The 20706-nt window shown below is 36.7% G+C and overlaps 1 protein-coding gene across 1 annotated transcript; it reads right to left on the minus strand.

The window, feature by feature from the left end:
- Positions 1–2714: 2714 nt before the first annotated feature.
- LOC139116818 (vacuolar fusion protein MON1 homolog A-like) lies at positions 2715–20201 on the minus strand. Its single transcript, XM_070679508.1, has 13 exons — positions 20126–20201; positions 16739–17094; positions 12643–12721; positions 11621–11707; positions 11204–11297; positions 8970–9084; positions 7855–7994; positions 7115–7196; positions 6354–6565; positions 5312–5490; positions 4433–4532; positions 3643–3738; positions 2715–2792 (listed from the first exon to the last, which is right to left on the minus strand). Exons 1-13 carry the CDS (start codon positions 20179–20181, stop codon positions 2748–2750), a joined length of 1641 nt encoding a protein of 546 aa, XP_070535609.1. The 5' UTR covers positions 20182–20201; the 3' UTR covers positions 2715–2747.
- Positions 20202–20706: the final 505 nt, after the last annotated feature.

The raw sequence follows: 20706 nt of genomic DNA on the forward strand, positions 1-20706 counted from the left end.
ACTATTATCTCATAACTAATACAGGGTCTAGGACTTTCAGCAAATTTTCAGGAACTTTTGGGGGCCAAAAATGCCATTTTCCAGGTATCATTTAAGGATATATCATTTATATATATATCACTTACATACTTTTTACGACATTTCACTTTTTTGGCAATTTTTGGTGGCTTATCAATTTTCCAGGACACAAGGAGGCTATAAATTTCAGGACTTTCCAGGTGCGTACAGACCCTGCATGTATGATCGTACCCTGTCAGTTTTGTGTTTTACACCTGCAGGGAAGTTGTGACCATGGTGTACGCTTTATTAGAGTACAATCACTGCTTAGAATTTGGTTATTTTCTACCACATTCCAGCTGGGACACATAACAGAGGTTGGCTGGTCACAATGCTAGTCAGATTTATGCTGATTAGATGGCTGTCAATTTAATTTCTTTGTGAGCTTTTAACTATATATACGCCGCATTAAGGTAGTATGCACCTCGAAAGTGACACTTAAACTTTTACTCAAACTTTCCTCTGAAACTTTAAAACAATTCTCTTATTACAACCGTTTTCAGTAATAGAGCGCGAAGCCACTGCAGTGAACTGCAATAAAACTGCTCACACTAATTAGTTTCAGCTGTAGCCAGCTGGCAAAGTCCTCAACATTGTATGTCCCATGCAGACAGTTTGTCTGGGGAAGTTGAAATAAACAAGATTTGTACATGGACCAGTGCATGGTAATGTTACATTGTATCTTAATCTTGAACACAGGGTGCCAATCGTAAACTCTCATTTACAACTCGAGCCTCAGACAGAGCTAGTTTTGCCTTTGTACAAGCAGACTTTTTGGTCTTTATCAAGTAGCCTTGTTCAACACAAAAGTGGCCACGGCTACAGCTGAAACTAATTAGTGTAAGCAGTTTTATTGCAGTTCACTGCAGTGGCTTCGCGCTCTATTACTGAAAATGGTTGTAAATCACGAACAAAAATCAGGGGTCATCGTGCAAAGTTTTGTGCTAGAGAAACAAATAACCAAACATTTACCAATATTTGAAATTCAAAATGGCCGCCATCACTATGTTAACTCTATGGGGAAATAAAATTTCCGATTTCCAAAAAACTAAGAATTATAAAAGTTTGAGAGTCTGAGTATCTGTCCCCGAGGCGAATTCTACCTTAATGCCAAAAGTACTCCAAGGCAGAGAAATCAAAACAATGAAAATCCACAATTAAAAAAAACATGTCCTGATTATGAATGCTGCTGACTGCTACCATGCACAAACAAAAAATAAAAAAAACAAATAAATAACAATGTTGATATTTGTAAGCAAGGATACATCCTCTGAAATAATTTGATAAAAATAAAAGAAAATTTGTACACATCTGTACACGAGTTTCAATAATTGAAAAAAAAAATCACGCTCAAATTGCCTCCTTCCCTAGGCCTAGATGAAAATGGCACGCACATCCATGGAACTTGAAACACACAGTTATTTACTAGGAAATGTCAAGTGGATGTGTATGAATGGTAGGTCATTCAATAGCATTGATTGCAATTTCAGGTTTGTTACTAAGTATAGCAACACGCGCACGACATCAGCCAACGCTGCCTAAAATTCGGGCAAAGCATAATGTTGCATGCGCGGCTGTTGTTGCAGCTTGTAGTCTGAGCCATAAATTCATACAAATTAATGTGACTTTTAGTAGCCATTGTAACACTAGCAGGTTTTATTTTTATCGTTTATGCAGGAAATGCAGACAAATATTTATTTATGCATATTAATGGGAGAAAAAAATGACATTTGCGATCAGCGCTAGTGTTTTCTGTTCAGGAACAAATGTATCAGTGTTGTCATTTACATAGTGAAAAGAACAACAACTGGAAGAGACGGATGAAAGTACAAAGTTTCAAAAGTCTATGAAACAAAATGCCAACATATTTTACACTTGCAGGTTTACCAATGGAATATTTTTTGCCTTTGGCCCTCGTGGAAAAAAAAATCAACTGGTGATAAATGATCAATTTGATCAAACAACTTTCTTCAGAAATCTTCATATGAGGTTGATGGAAAATTAGCCTAACAATGTACATTGTAACCGTTGGTTTTCATTTGGTTACAAAAATTGAATGAACAAACAAGTTTTTGGACTTCATGATTAACAAAAACGGCTAAAATTACACAGTATAGCATGTCTTCATTGTGATATTCCAGATCAAAATTTACACAGATTTCATCTTTCATCAATTTAGAAATTCAACAATATTAATCTCATCATGAATCATTTTTCATTTGCCATTTTTCGGATTTTGTTGATCATTTTCTCTTTGGTCAGTTGGAATACAATTATTCCAATCCAAAACTCTTTGGTGACTGGTTTGATCAGCTGCCCTATACTTGGATTCTGATTCAGTTTGGATTCACCAATATTACCCAGAATTCAAGTGGTGGGCAACAATCTTGATTCTCAACTGCGATTCAAAATTTTGCATTTGTAATCATCTTGGATGCCATACTTCAACCAGTGAATGTACCATGCCTTACAAGCACGCAACACACTGATCAATTTCCTTTCTGATATCTGTATAAAATATTAATACCTTTTGAACGAAAATTACCGCGCCAACTCTGACAAAATAAAGGCTTTCAATTTGCTGCGCGAAAATCCCGCATATTTTTCATATCACATGCATTTTTACATGAGTTTTGATTTGATGGGAACTTTGCTGCGCTCAGAGTCCATTCTGGGTGTCTGCAATGATCTCAGAAGACTGGTGAGTTGAGGATGAAGAATCGTTCCTCTTCTTTCTATAAATGAGAAAACAAAGAAAATTGACAAGGCACTTGAGAGAGCTTTTATCTAACTATTGAGGTACTAATAGTGAGTCTCTCATTCAGTAAATGATTGTTTGGAGAAATGGGATCAAGGCAAATTACACTGTTCTACAGAGTTTAAAGTTAGTTTTGAGAAAGTGTTCATATTCTTTGGATTTTTCAACTTGTGTTATTCAACGTGGCTATTTTGAACTGCAACACTGTAGTAGAAAGAAAATTAGGCAAAAGTAAATAAATTCTTCCTTCTTGCTCCACTCAAAAGTCCAAAAGTCAGGCCGATGAAAAGAAATTTACACAAAATCAAGTCACTGTTATTTGACAGTTTTCTTATTAAGCCCGCTCATTGCTGTAACTATTATGCTACTGGTGGAAACCGTTATATGTCATCACACAGTTCAATGGTTGTAATACGACTGCTACAAAGAAGGATGTTATAAAAGTCATGGCTAGGTTTTGTGGCAGAATACTGCCAACCATGGAAAACTGCAAGACAAGTTTTTGGGGATTTTTCCAAAAACTGAAAAATCTAAGAATGTGTGAATGTAAAATAAATAATTATATCCAACACAGTTACCACATACGTCATAGACAATAAACTGTACATGGACTATGTAATAGAGGATACGGGTTCTCCAAAAGGGGATTTTGAGGGATGGCCATCCCTCTGTGTTTTAGAGCAATCTATTCATATGTTAATAACTGTACAAAAGAATACATTTTCACAACAACAGAATATGCAAATTATGCATTGATATGTAAATTTGCCACCCCTCTGTTTTTTCCAAGCTGTGGAGAACATTGGAGATATCTGTAAAATCTTTACCTTGATCCATTTGAGTAGTTTATTGATTGCAGTAATTGCCACTGGTTTAGTCACCAAGGGACCAAAGGTTGCATACAACTCAAACCCTGATGTAATCTGCAGAAGTGACAGACATCCACAGAATATTTGATATCATCACAACACAGTTATCGGCCAAAGTAATTAAATTCTTTGTTTTGCATCCACTCTAAATGGGAAAAGGTACGCGTCTTAGCGGCTGAAAAACACACACAAGAAAATTAACACAATGTAATTTGATTGCAGCAAATAAAAAATTGTAACAAAATTTTAGTTCAGAAAGCTAAGCAGTTATGTCCTAAAATTTTCTATTCAAATACACTGTGTGTGTTTTTCATGAAAACCTTAAAAACCTAAGCGGGTGGGTACGCAAAACAGAGAATTTCAATTACTTTGGCCTTATCGGCACAAAAGGACATTATGCAGCAGATATACTCACACGGGAAGACAACAACTTTTTTGCATTTCATTAGCCTTGAAGGAAAATTTTTGAGATTTTCGAATAACTAAGACAGTTAAACTTTTCCTTTCTCCAAGAGCTTTAAAATGAGCCCCATACAAGTGGTATATCAGAAAAGAATTGTAGAAATTTGACTCTGAATATCTGTCCCTGAGCCAGATTCTACCATAAGTCCTGACTTCCTTGTAACATACCTAAATCACCCTTATACATGGGTCTCCAGGCCTAGAGTGAGGTCGTTAATATTTTGTAATAAATATTAGATGAAAAGATGAAATCAATATTGAGATCAGTAAGATCAGTGCGACTTACCCAGCCAAGGAGTGTTTCTTTCTCCGTGGCATGGAACAGTATCTTCAGAGGCCTTGAGCAGTGTATCCTCTGATGCAGGAAATGATACATACTGAACAACCTGAAAGAATGCAGAAAACAGAGTTAACCCTTTGTGCACCAAAGTCAATTTTTGTCGCCTTTACAGAATGTACCCCAGTCAAAATTTTTTCATAGTTTTGCCAAAATTTTGATGAAAAACTGTAGCCGATGAAATGTGATGTCTGTTTGTTCCAAAATTATCAAAAAAATTACAGGAAAATTCAAAAAATTGGTAAAATGTTGCACTAAATGTTGCCGGGAAAAATTACAGCACTCAAAGGGCTAATACTTACTACATCTGTGGAGCAAAACAAGCAAGTTTGGAAGATCAGCACTCTTGGATGTACAAACTCCAAATGCCAGCAGGTTACGTTACTGAACAATGGTACTCAGTTCAGGAATTGTGTTTATATTTCATACTATGACTTAGATCATATTTACCTTTTGTTTTGAACTTTGGTGGAATGACTAAAAATTACAGCGGAATCTGCTCAGTACCCCCGTAAAGCAATGCAGTCCCCCATCTTCCTTGTAGCTGATAAATTTCACTTAGGGCCCATCAAAAGAGTTTATGCCACAAAACGAGTTTACTACTACTAACATTCCATTAAGCATGGGTGATACACACCTTTTACCATATAAGGATATATGCAAATACATGCAAATTTACTGCATCCTGGCAACTTTTTTGCATGTCACATGTGCTTTTCAATAACGTCGTCTGCTCTCTGTAAAATGTTCAAAAGTCAACAAGAGAAAGTTTCAAGATTTATAAAGATTTGCTGTTGAAATCAAAGATGACAATTTTTTTTGACCAACCTCTCTCTCTGCTTTAGATCTGTGTAAGGTGGTTCCCACGCTGGACTGGTAAACTGCGCCGTGCTCCTGGACTTGTAAAGGAAGTGTCTGAGATCGCTGATACCGACCTGGGCCACTTTATAGCTGTCGTGGTTCAGTGAGTCCCGTATTGCTTGCAAGCAGCCGTGCTTCCGTAACCTCTGTTGAGAGTGAACAATGTTTGAGGTAAGTACATGCAATCATCGAGTTCAGGGACTCTTTGGTTCATATTATGAGAACGAACAAACTTTAAAAGTCTGGTGGGCAACAAAAACTCCTGGATGAAACTCCTACAGACGTACGAGAAAAACTTAAAATCTTTTGTGCAAATAATCGGAATAAAAAAATATCATACCTTTGACAGATCTTTGATGTCAGTAATAACACATTAAATTTTAATGTATACCACTGACCTTCCTTACCATCAAAAGCTGATTTTGTAAATAAATATATTCATCAACAAAAAGCATGTAAGCATTGAATGGGTATGCAACTCACACCACACATCATTCCTGGAGTAAATTTATCAAATAGCCATCTACTGCTTGTGGCGTGACGCACAGTTAATATTCATTTATGCAAAGTGAATTAACAAGTATTATATCACATCAGTGTATTCATGGTGCAAATACTGTGATCTGATTGGTCAAGATGTGAAAATTACAATGCTATATTCACAATATGGCATGTTTGGAACAGGCAGAAGCTCTCAGCTAGAGAAAAATTTCCTTGTTCGCGTTTCATGCCAAATTTCAATTTAATATTATGACCACCTCAGCAATGGGTATACCACTCGAGTTAGGCCAGCTCACCCCATATATGCACTTGCTATCACTCGTGCACATATGTTGTAAACTGATCAAAATGGCTTGGTATACTGTTATTGGTTTTTTGTTTAACTATGCAGTTCCAGAGAATTTAAAGGGAATGTATTAGTTTTTCATCGAGTGAGCACTGCATGAAAATTCCACTAGATTCAAAGCCTGACAGATCAGCTGATGGTAAATGTGACATTGAAACAAACCTCAAATATTTTCTGTCTGCAATCGGATAAGGTAAAGAAGAGTTCCTTGTCAACGGTCAGCAAGAGTAGACACGCATCGGTGTCGTCAAGGTATGAGACATGTGCGTGTAGAAAGCCACTGTTGTCAAATTTGGGCAGACATATCGGAGTCCAGGACTCGGCTGCCTGGAACGATGTGGAGGCACTTACAAGGTTGAAAATTAGGTGAAGATCTGAAAATAAAGACGGACAATAACATTAGACGGTGAACAGAGACTTGGCACTATCATCCCTATTTTCTAATGTACCAGTCCAACACTGCCTTCGAAACAATAGGGTTACGACAAATTTAGGGGTGGACGATTTGATTTTTGAGCCAATGTTTGTAATAGTATAGCATATTTCAGGATAATGCAGCATATCCTAATATTGATAATACATGTATCTGTAATGGCAAATTATGGTCCGTTTTCCCTAGTGCTACGTCTAACTGAGAAAACGGCTACATCAGAATGGACTGACACAGAATGTGTGAATGAGATATTTACATTATGACAGGCACAGGGATAATCACATTTCCTGTTAGAGATGTTTAAAATGACAAGCGGGGGTGGGGGGAATGGTGAGACGACGCACATGAAAAGACAGTCATTTAAACATGAAAATCAATGTATGAAGAAAGAATGTCTGCCTTGGGAGTAAGGGAGATATGCACACTTATTTGACTTTTGAGAAGTAAATAAAATCTGATATTGACTTGAAAAGATTAGATCTATACTGACCTGCTGGGTGTAGAACATACTTCTTCATCCTAACTAAGGCTATTAATTGATTTTTAGAAATAAGAATAGAAAAGACTAGATCCTGCAAGAAAACAAAGACACTCATTAGTTTTGTCTTCTCAGAATCATTTTTAAGTTGGTTTTTGTATTTGCACGTGCGGGAGTGTAAACTCTAAGAACAAACTCTTTCATACTGCTCTGTTGGCCACAAAGTTGTTTGACAGGACGCCCTCAACGACAGGGCGAATGAAGTGGTGTCCTGAAGTTGACAAACCTTGAACTTGCCGCATTACCTGATGCCATCCTCTCATAGAGGGCGTGCCTTAACAACTTTGGGCTGTGAAAGAGTCTATTGTACATATGCTGCTTTTGTGGTATAGAGATAGTGAAGCTAAAATGTGCCTTGGGGGCCGTATTTGGACTCAAATTTTTACAATTCTTTTCTGGTCTACCACTTGTGGGGGCTCATTTTAAAGCTCTTGGAGTAAGGAAAATTTCCATTGATTCAGTTTTTCAAAAATCAAAATTCATGTAATCAAGTAAAAAATTTATATATACGAGGAGGTAAAATTACACATCATCATCAAAAATATGACTGGGTTAAAAAACAGATATTGGCCATCAGCAATTCTGTCCTATTGATGAAATGTATGACAGCAAACTAACAGATTTTGTCAGATTTTCTGAGATGGCCTGGTACAAAGAGTGACCAAAACACAAGACTGGCCCCATATACTTACCCTAACTTTAGCGCTGTGCATACTTTGAGCTATAATATCTCTGACTGTACTTGACATTGGCAAACATCTTACAGCTTGCAATAGAAAGCTAGGATCAGTATCAATCAACTTCAATAAATTATCAATAAATTTTTCAGTCCCTGTGGAAAGAATATGTGAAAAAAAAAATTGGTAGCATTAGAAATATTGATTAAAAAATAATCAGTAGAATTGAAACCTTGCCACGAAAAAAACAGTGTTTATTCTGACTTTTGTTCATACTGGACTGGTCACAGGCTCACCGGTAGTTTTTGCGAAAAATAGAGTATTTTATCTTTCCAAATAGAGATGAGATACAGATAGCAGCCATTTTGAATTTCAAATGTCAATAAATGTTTGGTACTTGGTTTCTCTGTTACAAAAACTTGCACTGTGACCAAGAGAATGGTTGAATGTTTGCTTGAGGAACGTTTGAGCAAAAGTTTAAGTTTTTCAATTTTGAGGGCGCAAATAACCTTAAAGGGACAAAGTCGGCCATTTTTCATGAATTTTGTTTGATACGAGATACTACTTATATTGTTTGACATGTTGAAAGATACCGAATGAATGGGTTACCATGCATATATTCGACCCCGGTTTTACACAAATTAAATGAAACCATCGAAAATATGAATTAATGGTCATGACCATTAATTCATTTTCGCGTTGGTTTCATGTATCATGTCCAAAACCGGGGTTGAATATACATGTATGCATGGTAACCCATTCATTCGGTATCTTTCAACATGTCAAACAATATCAGTAGTGTTTCGTATCAAACAAATTCATGAAAATGGCTGACTTTGTCTCTTTAAAGAGAATTCTGATGCCTGTTGAAACTGGTTATCAAAGATTGTATATTCAAACTTACGGTTACAGAGGTACAAAACCAGAGAACTTTATAGTTTATGTGTATAGAATTAGTTTTGCTGTACACCATATGTTTTACCACTATTGAGAGTTACAGCGAGACCTTGTTGTCGATACATAGCAAAGAAATTCTGATGGATGATCAAAGCCTACAGCTTTCAAGCTATATTGTTTGCACGGTGTAAGAGAGTATGGTTTGACTTAATCAAGTCTGTATTTGCAGTTACCTGTCAAAAGTCTTCGTAAGTCATAATTTCTTCTCTGTTGAAATATTCTATTTAATTGGCTGAATGTTAAAACACTAACAATCTGATTGTAAACATATGTTAATTGCACAATTAACTGTGGATCAAAAAGAACAAAGAGATATTAAAAGTTAGATACATGCTTTCAAATATAACACTTTTCATTCTTTTAAGGTGGTTGGAAAGGCTAGAGCGTCAGTTATAAACTTCAACAAAACTATTAACATATAAAAGTAGTCAACATTCTCTGTGGAATAAAAAAAACTAGACATTTGGGCACAAGGCATTGCAGAGTTATAGCCTGTTGAAACTTCTGAAAAACTGACCAAATAAGAAGAAGTTGGGGAGTCCTTAGTGTATTAACTATGGTAGTGGTCCCCTAGCTTTTAAAAATGTTTGAAAAGGGAAAGTCATTATTTGCTGTTTTTCAGGAAAGTTTGACAAGGCGCTGCTTGCATTCAGAGTGAGTGACTGCTATTGTAATTGCATTTTTAGATTCTTTGAGTGTCAAGAGGTGTCAAAAGTGAGATTAACCAAAAAGACTGCTCTATGACTTCAAAAGAGGGTGCAAATATGGCTTGTTTTCAACATTTTGACAGAATAACAGTTTTCCTACATAATTATATACCAATTTAATCCAACCTTTGAAATGAGATATGGACATGGAATTTTTACAGCCTATTAACAAGGTTACAGATAAGATTAGCATGGCACACTTTCCCTGTGTTTGAAGTACTTTTTGAAAAATCACATTTTGAAATTTGAAAGAATTTTTAATAATTTGTTGATATGTAAACCCATGTAAAATCATAAAAACAAATTTATTTACAAATCCTGCCGTACAAATCTTACAATTAATAGTGTCAACATATTTATAACTAATTTGGTAATATTAATACTATCAATTATTATTAATTCAAATATGTAAAAAAAATATGAAAAATTAAATTTTATATTTACTGGTGTCATATTTCAAAATCATGGCTGCAAATATACAATTTTTATATTCTTTGGAGAAAATATTAACTAAGGGATTTATCCTGAAAATTTGAACTAAATATCTTGATTCTAACACTTGGAACTTGACATTAACTCTGAGAAAAGAATTGGTGCAAAAATAGCCTTTCCAGCCACCTTAAGGCAATACACAATTGTTTCTACTACAAAACCAGCTTTCTTCTTTTCCATTTGTTCTGATGGCTGACATACTATAATATTTAAAGTTCCATGGCTCTCTTGCTTGTTTTTAACCCTTTGAGTGCCATAATTGTTCCCACCAAAATTTTAGTGAAACATTTTTACCAATTTCTATGGATTTTTCTGTATTGATAATTTTGGACCAAATGGACATCAAATTTCATTTGCCACAGTTTTTTATCAAAATTTTGACAAAAATCTGAAAAAAATTGACGTGAATATATTTTCTGAGGGTGACAAAAGTTGACTTTGGCATTCAAAGGGTTAATATCCCCCAAAGATGGTCTATGTGTATGGTCAGCTTGTTGCCATGTTTTTCAAATACTGGTAGGTATCAAATTGTCATCAATGGGTGGTAAGGGGAGGGAGAGGTGTTCAGAGAGGGTGTTGCCCCCTTTATTGATCAGAAAAACTTTACTGAGAATGTAGAAGGACATAAAAACTGAACAATCTATCAATTTGTCCTCTGTAAAGCTAACACAGAACATATAGCAACTCTATACCTTTTCTCTCTATCATCATTCCAATTTTTCTCTGTTTGTGTGTGTGTGTCTCTCTCTCTCTCCCTCCCTCCCTCCCTCCCTCCAAAAACACACATTACGGGAAAGCTCCATTAACTTAGGAATACCCCACTTCCCTACTTAGTTATCAGAGGATTAATTTCACAGACCTGCCTTTCCTACAATGGCACCAGCTGGATAAGATAAAGGTAACAATGGAACATTAACACCTTGGGGGATTAAAAGTCTTCTGTTTGTCACCCGAGTTGGTCAGGCAAGGACCTGGGTTTCAGGTACCATGCAAGTTAATGCAGTCTTTCCCTAATGATACATCACTTACAAATAAAACAGAACTCTAATTTGTATGATACCTTTGAGCTAAAAGTTCTGCATCATTTGCCGAGGAAACAAATTTAACGACATTGAGCTATTCGCATAAAATCTTAAAATGTGATAACACTTTACCAATTTTTGTTGCAGATTTTGAAAGTAGAGGTTGATATGTTTAGAGTCACTCACCTGTTGTGGAGATTCTTGTGTACTAGACACAGCTACTAGAATTAATGGTAATCTAACAAGAAATATAAACTTGTGATCCCCTGCAGTTATGGACCTGAGATAAAAGAGACAAGAGTACATTATGAACTGGATAATATACCTTGGATAAAGTGGCTGATGACGTGTCAAAATTCATCAATATTCTAAGAGGTATGTTTCTACCTAGCAATTATAAAAGCCACGCTAAGACATGCACATTTCTACAACAAAGAAATGTACTCAATGTTGAACCAACGCGTTCCTACACACTCTTATAAACCAGGGGCCGTATACTTCTGGAAAAATCATGAACAATATTTGTGAATCATGTATAATTTCGGTATAAGAGTGTTGGGGAACAACTTTCACTTTCCCAACGTCTGTAAATGCTGATCTTACCTGATACTGTTTTTATCTGCTTGTACAAAAGACACTAAAGCCTGCATGACACCCATGAGAGTCACTAGCCTGTCCTCGGCTCCATACCTGTCAATAAACCATATTGTATACAGTACTTAAGATAGGGTAAAACAAGAATAAACTGATAAGAGCATGTGAATAAATACAATGTTGAACAAACTCCATCTAGTGAAGATTCTCAAGATCTACACATATTTTGAACTGAACATTTTTTTACGACATCAAAGTCTTTAAAGACTCACAAGCTGTATCTTTTTGCGTTTTTTCCCGATGGTTTTGAAATCAAATGCGACTTACATAATATGCGTACTGAAGTGTGACCACATAATGTTTCTGGGGATAAATGCACAACATAAAATTTTAAAGAACTAAATTTTGAGTTGCAACTCAGCTATGGCTAATACAAATACACACACAGGCGGCTGAATTAAATTGACCAAAGTCATTACCAAGGATTTAAATGCCACATTTTCAAACACAACTTGTTACCAGATTCAAAACCAAAATATCAATTGATCAAAGATTGGATAGTTTTTCGGTGAGTAAACTGCAACAAAAGATACAGCTAATCACTCTGATTATGGATAGTATGGGTATTTGAATTTTTTACTTGGAAACAAAGATAAGCAGAAGAGTGATTGTTGCTGTTATATTGTATAACAACACCATTAATTTTCTTTTATAGTTAAATTCACCTGGATCAATTTTTAATATCGTATTGGCAATTCTGTTGGAAGCACTTCTGGTTTGTACTTTAAAAAATTTCCAAGACTGGACAAATGTTTAAATTAACACAGTCCTAGGGGGTCTAGTCACTTCACATGGCTGGGAGGGCCCCCTCAAAAACCATGGCCATGTATTCTTCAAATGCCCCATTGCGAATAAACAAGTGTTTTGCCTTTAAGATTATGTGTGTAGGTGATCTGTTTTTTTTTCAAAATTTAACTCCAAATTTGTTGATGGTTATTCTTTGAATGAGTTGATATTTATACATGTCTCACCTTGAATAGATGGGCTTTCCTGCTTCACTTAGAATAAATATGTGTTTTTTATGTGATTTCCACTCAGCACTCTGTACATCTGAAACAGATTCACACACATGTTTTTGTTAAGATCTACTATAAATTACATCTGAATATATTATATTTGTAATATTTAAGCAATAATGTACCGGTACCCCTCAAGCAAACTTAGTATTCCATAATATACTCAACTTCACCTCCCACATATTGTCATGCAAAGTGCTTTTCGTCCATTATGGGCCGAGAGAGAGTACATTATTGCTATTATTTTACAGTTTTGGAGATGCCCATAAATTTGCAGATATGGAAAACATCTGGGGCCACAATTCTGGATAATTGGATACATAATCAGTAATAGTATTGCAACACAAAATTTACTGGTATTGACAAAGCTGTAACGTAATGACTTAATATCATTATCTGATGGACGGATGGACCGTAAAAATGGCAACTTCGTGCACATGTTCCAGAGTGTCAGAGATGATAGGACCATTCATAGCTGTAAGAAAATATTCCATTTCAGAAGTTGTTAATTTAAAATGTAATTTTCTTGAATCATGCAAATTCAATGGATCTACACCAAATGATTAATCTGCAATCGGCGATTGAATCAGCGACACTCAGAATTTTTGTTCGAATCAGTGACAATAACATAGTCAATGCATTTTTGGAAATTAATTTGCACACATGTACACAGCCCTGACCATTGATAAGTTGTCATTGTTGCACAAACACCAAAACTTGAACTCTACCTCGGCTCATGACAGATACACCCCTGCCTGAAACACTGTCCTGTGTTGGAGTACTATTGGAAATTTCGTTTCAGCTGCGTATAATAATTCTTGTTGGTTAATTCAACCAAATTCTCACTGTAATGGCATATACATCTTATTTTATTCAGAACCTGTTTTCTCCACTTGACACCTTTTCTAGGTGCGTTCACACCTTCAAGTCTCCTTTTGTATTTGTAGATACATTTTGCCGATATGATTAGGTAACAGCTCTTCACAGCGTGGTAAACCCGTAAAGCCAGTCATCATGATATCCACTGTATCAACCTTTTGAGTGCTGTAATTTTTCCCACCAAAATTTTAGTGCAATATTTTAACAAATTGTGTGAATTTTTCTGTAATTTTTTAAATAATTTTTGACTGAATGGACATCACATTGCATTGGCTACAGTTCTTTATGAAAATCTTGGCAAAAATCTGAAAAAATTGGCATATATTCTATTAAGGCAACAAAATTGACTTTGGCATTCAAAGGTTAATATTATTTCTTCACATCAAAACAAGAGACGAGGTGAAATGTCCGCAAAAGGAATTTCTACAGAACCAACTTAAATATTTATAGACATTATTAAGAGATAATTTAGGTTTTTTCTTTGAAATGGTGGTGAACTTATAGCACACAGCTTTTTACTGGTATCTGGAAAGGATTTCAGAAGGATTTAAGGATTGATCTACTAGATCGATATGTCTGTTTGGGGTTTCATTTGAACAGGTTTCATCATGTTCACTACCAGCTACTAAATGTTCAACTGACAGAAATGCACTTTGTTGCTCATTACCAAAATATATAGGACAAATGACATTCATACAGTCCTATATATAACTGCTTCTGATTGGTTGGTTGTCACTATTCACAGCGACTTAGGGAGTCTATTGTGTATAACTCAATTATAATGGTAAGATTCAGCCAACCAATTGAATAACAGCTTCCGAGATGCTACACATTAGCCCATATCTAATGCACGATATAGATGTCGTATTTTGATCGGCATAGGAAAGCATTCCATTTTCATTACACTGTGGTTTTGCATGACAGATAATAAAACTTTATCATATCATGAACAGTATCCATTACTACCTACCAGTACTTGCAGACAATACCCACTATTTGCCTACTTACAGACAACGCTTGCCTTTCTCTTGGTTGGGAAAGTACAAAGCGATTATCGTTTTAATTTTGCAGGGTATTACATTATATGATTCCAGCAGCCACAACATAAATAGTGGCAAAAACATTAGAATTAATGTGATAAAAGTGAAATAATGTTCAAGTAGAGTATCATTGCCTTTTATCAAGTTATGTGATCAGGAGCTTGCAGACTGGTTATATTGTGTATTGAATGCAGGGATGATTTGATTTGAATATTTCACTATTACAATTAAACTGATAGATCCATCAGTAAAATACCTAATGCTCTATTTCAGATGCCTGTTCATTTATTTATTCAATTCATTCAATGGGTGACAGTCCATTTATAGGATGGGGTACCCATCACCCACTCTACCCATCAAATGGGTGACAGTCCATTTATAGGATGGGGTACCCATCACCCACTCTACCAATCAAATGGGTGACAGTCCATTTATAGGATGGGGTACCTATCACCCACTTAACCCATCCAATGGGTGACAGTCTATTTATAGGATGGGGTGTTCATCACCCACTCTACCCATTGAATGGGTGACAGCCCATTTATATTCTACCCATCACCCACTCTACCCATCTACCCATCACCCACTCTACCCATCCATGAAGTGACAGCCCACTTACAGTACATGTATGAGGTACCTATCACCCACTATGGTCATCCAATGGGTGTTAGCCCATTTACAGAATGAAGTAACAACCACCCACTATGGTCATCCAATTGGTATCAGCCCATTTACAGAATGAAGTACCAATCACCCACTATGGTCATCCAATTGGTATCAGCTCATTTACAGAAAGAGGTACCTATCACCCACTATGGTCATCCAATGGGTGTTAGCCCATTTACAGAATGAAGTACCAATCACCCACTCTACCAATCTGATGGGTATCAGCCCATTTCTTGAATGAGGTACCCATCATTCATTACAGTCATCCAATGGCTGACAGCCCATTTACAGCATGAGGTACACACACAAACTATGGGAACTCATTCAATGGGTACTGTAGCAGCTGTTTTATAGGTTGAGGCACCCATCACCCCCAACAACCCAATGAAGCAATGAGGAGTAAAGAGCCTTGCTCATGGACACAACACAGTGCTAAAGTCTCGAATTCACTATCCTACAATAGTGAGTCCTATACCAAGTGAGTCCCAATCCCGTACAGGCCAATAATGTCTCTGGCAATTTTCACTTCCAATATTCTGTACAACTAGTTACACTGGAGTCAGGAATTTCGTAAATTTCTAACAAAATTCCTTGACATTCACAAGCACACAATGACTCACTGAGTTATCAAAAACATCAAGCATATTTACTGACAACATTGACGTATCGGCCAAATTAGAGTTCATAAACTTTGAACCAAAAATTCCTGGTCCATGATTTTTCTGCTGCTGGCAAAAGCAAAATAAAATCCAAGAAGCAAATAATTTTATTTTCACAAATGAACAAGTTATGCACAGGCTGATATGGCAATGTGATGAATATAAATTTCACATGCATCATTAATGTTGAAGGGCAAGTAGCTGAAACTTGTAATAATTTTTTTTTTTTAACTTTTTTTCATTTTGTACCGGTATGTCAACTACACATTCTTGTCCAACTCACCAAAGCATGCTGAATCAGCAACTATTCTGCCTGTCAACTATGGGTGTAAAATGCACAGTTGCTGTTTACATTTGAATTCTAGTTCTGACCAGAATTCACTTGTCAACAATAACAATGCAATCTAAAAGGCTGAGTTGACAAGCTGAACACTGTGTATCCTAACATGTTTTTGGAAGTAGAACCCAGCATCTATTATGCGTAAGTGTTCATGACACCAGGGATATTTCAGAGATGTCAAAACGGGAACAATTCTTGCCAGAGCCTAAAACCGCTCTGTATGCACGTAAATAAAAACTTGCGTCAGAGTATTCTCTGGCATCATGTGTTCATATTGATTGCTCTAAGTCGGTCAATCAAGGGCCACTACTGTAAATAGATCCAAAGGATTCAATATGAGACCACTTACAGGTATATCTTGATGATAAATCATTGCAGGAGGACAAACTTTGAAAAATTCGTAATCTTATATATTTGAAGTTACTGAAATCACCAGATAGCCTAAGATATTGACATAAATTTTCTACCTTCATCAAGCTGTTCCCGATCCACACTATCAACTTTATCCAGCATTGTGCCAGACCTTATCCTGGTGGTTTCCTCATCATCTTTCCCGGAACTAACAAACACTTCATTGTCCGTGTCCTCTATTGACATGTGGTCTATCTGTTCAGCGTAATCACTGTTCTCTGAGATTTCATTTTCCTCGGTTATTGGACTCGTCCTGACTTCACCGTCACCGTCCGTATCCTCTTCCTGTTTTTTCTCCGCAATTTCATTGATGCTGCCGCTTGCATGTCTAATTTTCCTGGCGGGAATGTCGTCCTCTATGGAAAAACTGAGGTCTTCAAATGAGTTGGATGCCTGGAGGACAGGGTTTTGGCTGCAATTGCAAAGAAAAACAAAAGCAATGCTATTATTGTTCACGTTGTTAGACTGAAAGATTCGTCGCTCGAGGGCGCTCTCTACGCGAGAGCACAGAGAGAATCCTCCAGCGAAGACATTAATATTTAACTTTTAAACAGGAAGTTACAGGACCATTGATGCACAATAGGGGCATTACTGATGACACAGCCATTTGCATACACTGAGCGGGAGTTTTTGAATTCTCATAGCATCGCTTTTACTGTATGATATATTTGACTAATCATGATGGGCACTTTCGTGACAAATGCAAAGAGGGGTCAAATGGTCGTACAGGGAGTACATTTTGAAACATATGCATTCTAAGATAAAAAACGGAACATTTTTTCAGTATATATTTGACTCAAGTTTAGTCCCTATACATTCACAGACATATGCAAGATTCCATGACAATGAACGCCCGAAACATGGTAAAATTATTGGATTCTTGACCAGACACGGCACGTCCGATTGTTAGTGTGGCTTTTTTACATTTGCAGAGATTTACGATAGTCCAGCTTTTATAGGGGAAGTTCCTGTTTAAGGAAATGTCTGTAACTCTTAAGGTAGAATGCGCTTCAGAGACAGATATTCAGACTCTCAAATTTTTACAATTCTAGTCTATCACTTTTTTCATTCTTGATGTGGTATGGTTGAAAGCTTCATGAGGAAAGTTAAGCAATCTATCACTTTTGAGTCGCAAATTATCTTAAGTAGACCTAGATACAATGCTTTATAAATCTCTGTGGGCAAAATCTAAACAAATAAGTGAATTACAAACAATTTGCCTGAGTCAAAAAAAAAATAGTTTTACTGTCAGTTGGTCTTCTCAAAGCTATAAAAGGCACTCTGGATAGCCGTCTTTTATTGACTAGAGTTAGGACTGACAGACTGGGTATGGTTGGATCTATTTACAGTGAAATAGGGGTGGAAGAAGGAGTGAAGATTTCTTCAAAAGCTGTGCCAACATTCATCTCAGGATAGATACCTTATCAAAACATCCTCACTATATACATATATTTCTTCCTTTGCCACTTTCACTATTCGCATAAATTGTCATTCAGAAATTGAAGGCAAGTTTAATTAATTTAGCAGTTTCGTAGCACAATATTTGTCATGTTCTTAATGATACAAGTTTCACTACCCTAGCCAAACCAACACTTGTACAGAATCAAGTGGTTCTGTTTATACTTAATAATGTCTACGGGTAGTAACAAAAGCAATACGCGAAGATCTCGGAAGAAAAAATTTTCAAGGTGCTCAACTGTTGAGTTTCACCTGTTCATCCACTCTCGCCCTTGATAACAATGGGTTTGGCTAAAACCATGGTGGCGACAGTGTTAAACAAATGAACCCACCTTCCATATGTTTTTGTATATCTACCTGTTGATATACAATGAATAAAAGGTGCCTCATAATCGTGTCTCTGCACCCCCTCCCCACACCGAAAAGTGTCTTTGGACTTGCAAAAGACCCAGCTGACTGTGAATACAGTATTACAGCGAAGGGCTGTTGTTTAGGTGACATCATCCCAGGGTCACACCCACTACAGTAAAATAATGCAAGACCCGTTTTCTAAATCGGTACAGTAGTAGGTTTACTATTGCACAGATCTGTGTCACTGATTAACTTCTAAAATAAAGAAAACCAGAAAAGACTTGAATTATACCTACATGATCCCTGATAATCAAATTCAAATCAGATGATTTTATTTCCAACTTAATTTTGCATTTCTAAAAACATCAACACATTTCCAAACTGAGCTGTTGATGCAAAGGGGGCATGATCCAAGATGACAAAAGTTCAATCAATAGTGGCTGCCAACTGAAATGCTGGGAACTCCAAACAGGAAACCAGATGTTTTCCTTCGGATAACTCACATCAAATCTTTCAAAGCAGAAGCTGCTAAACACAACCGTTACTACTTGTTAGATCACATCATTGTTGGTCAAAATACAGATTATTCTGTAGATTATCTGATTATTGTTTAATATGATTCAACTAAACAGATTGATGTGTAGTGAACTGTTGATACAGAAAGAAGGGTTACTGTGCAGGGCGTTACCCTGGGATGACCCTGCCTAAAGCAACAGCATGTCACCATAATGCTGCCCATTCAAAGCACAAATGAAGACACCACTTCCCTAAACCAGTTCAAGAGAGAAGTTTATAACAGAAAAAAAATAAAAGCTCTTGAAATTGTCATGTGATTATAATATAATATGCGTTTTAGTGAATTTGGTCTTGATTTTAAAATCAGAGATTTGATTAGATTTCTGTTATTATGCACTATAAGTGATGGGGAAAGGTTAGACGCTGTAGCATTTCTAGCTCAAGATGTGAACAATATGGTAATAAACGTAAGGTCGGAAAGGTGAAACGCATCTGGGTTCAACCCATGTGGAACTTATTGAACTGTTTAAAGTATCATGGAGGTAGTACACAGACGACGTCCGTGGTAAAACCATTCAGGCGTGCATAATGCATGACGGCCGCTCAAAATGAAAGTATTTTTATCGTCTGGGTTTACAACATATGGGCGTAACCAAAGTATCTATTCAAGTGAAACGGTAAACGCGAAATTGTAGGATGCGACTCACAACAAATCGCCACGGTGCAGGGTGGACGACATGTCAATACGCATCACGCTGACAGTTCAATGGTCATGGCTACCCAGACGGCTAGAAGGAAAGTGGGTTATACAGTCAGCTTTCCGACACTTGTGAGGTTTGCTAAGGCGCTAGGAATGGATTGATAAAGGCACCAGATATCAACGGTAGACATACATGCATTCGCTGTCAGGCGGTCACTTTTTTCGCGGGAGGTTCACATTGCAGAACGGTATGTTTCATTCTGCACGAACGGCACAACCTCTTCGCCAGTTCATTTTGAACCGACAGCGACCGGTCAAGCAACAGCAAGGTGCATCAATATCCACAGCTACATCGGCAGAAAACAAAAGTCAAGCATGAAAGCATGCGTTTTATATATCAAGTGTACGACTACAGCACCTGGCTCCCGGTACACTTCCCTCAATAACATCTTCATTCCCCTCTGTATCCGCCATTTTGAAAATGCCTTGTGGGATACGTTTGAGCGCCACCAAACAGCACAACATAAAATGTAAAATCAGTCGTTTTCAGCGTAACTCGAGCCCCGCTGAAATGAGTACCGTCACGGTGATCTTGCCTGCAGGTGTTTTAATCCTCTATATTTTATTCCATTGCTGGAGTGTTCCAGCAATTGAAGAAGAAAACAATCAAATGAATGAGATTCATTTAACAAGGACGATACCATCCTGCTGAGGAACATGTGCATTGATGTACAAATAATGATGAGTAATTGTTCTTTACATGAATACTTTCAAAAGTGTTTGACCTTTGTGACCTTTATTTAAAGAGGAACTTTTGTGACCTTTTACTTAAAGAGGAAACACTCAATGCCAATGACTGAGCATGCCCATGAATGTGCTTATTCCCCTATTGTCTAGTATTGACAATGGATAATAAAATAATCTCCCTGCCAAGCACAGTTGTATGGTATATTGATTTCACTTTTGAATTATCTGAAGGTCGCCATATACCATAGGGGC

The sequence above is a fragment of the Ptychodera flava genome, chromosome 2 (assembly GCF_041260155.1).
Source record: "Ptychodera flava strain L36383 chromosome 2, AS_Pfla_20210202, whole genome shotgun sequence".
Taxonomy (NCBI): Eukaryota; Metazoa; Hemichordata; class Enteropneusta; family Ptychoderidae; genus Ptychodera; species Ptychodera flava.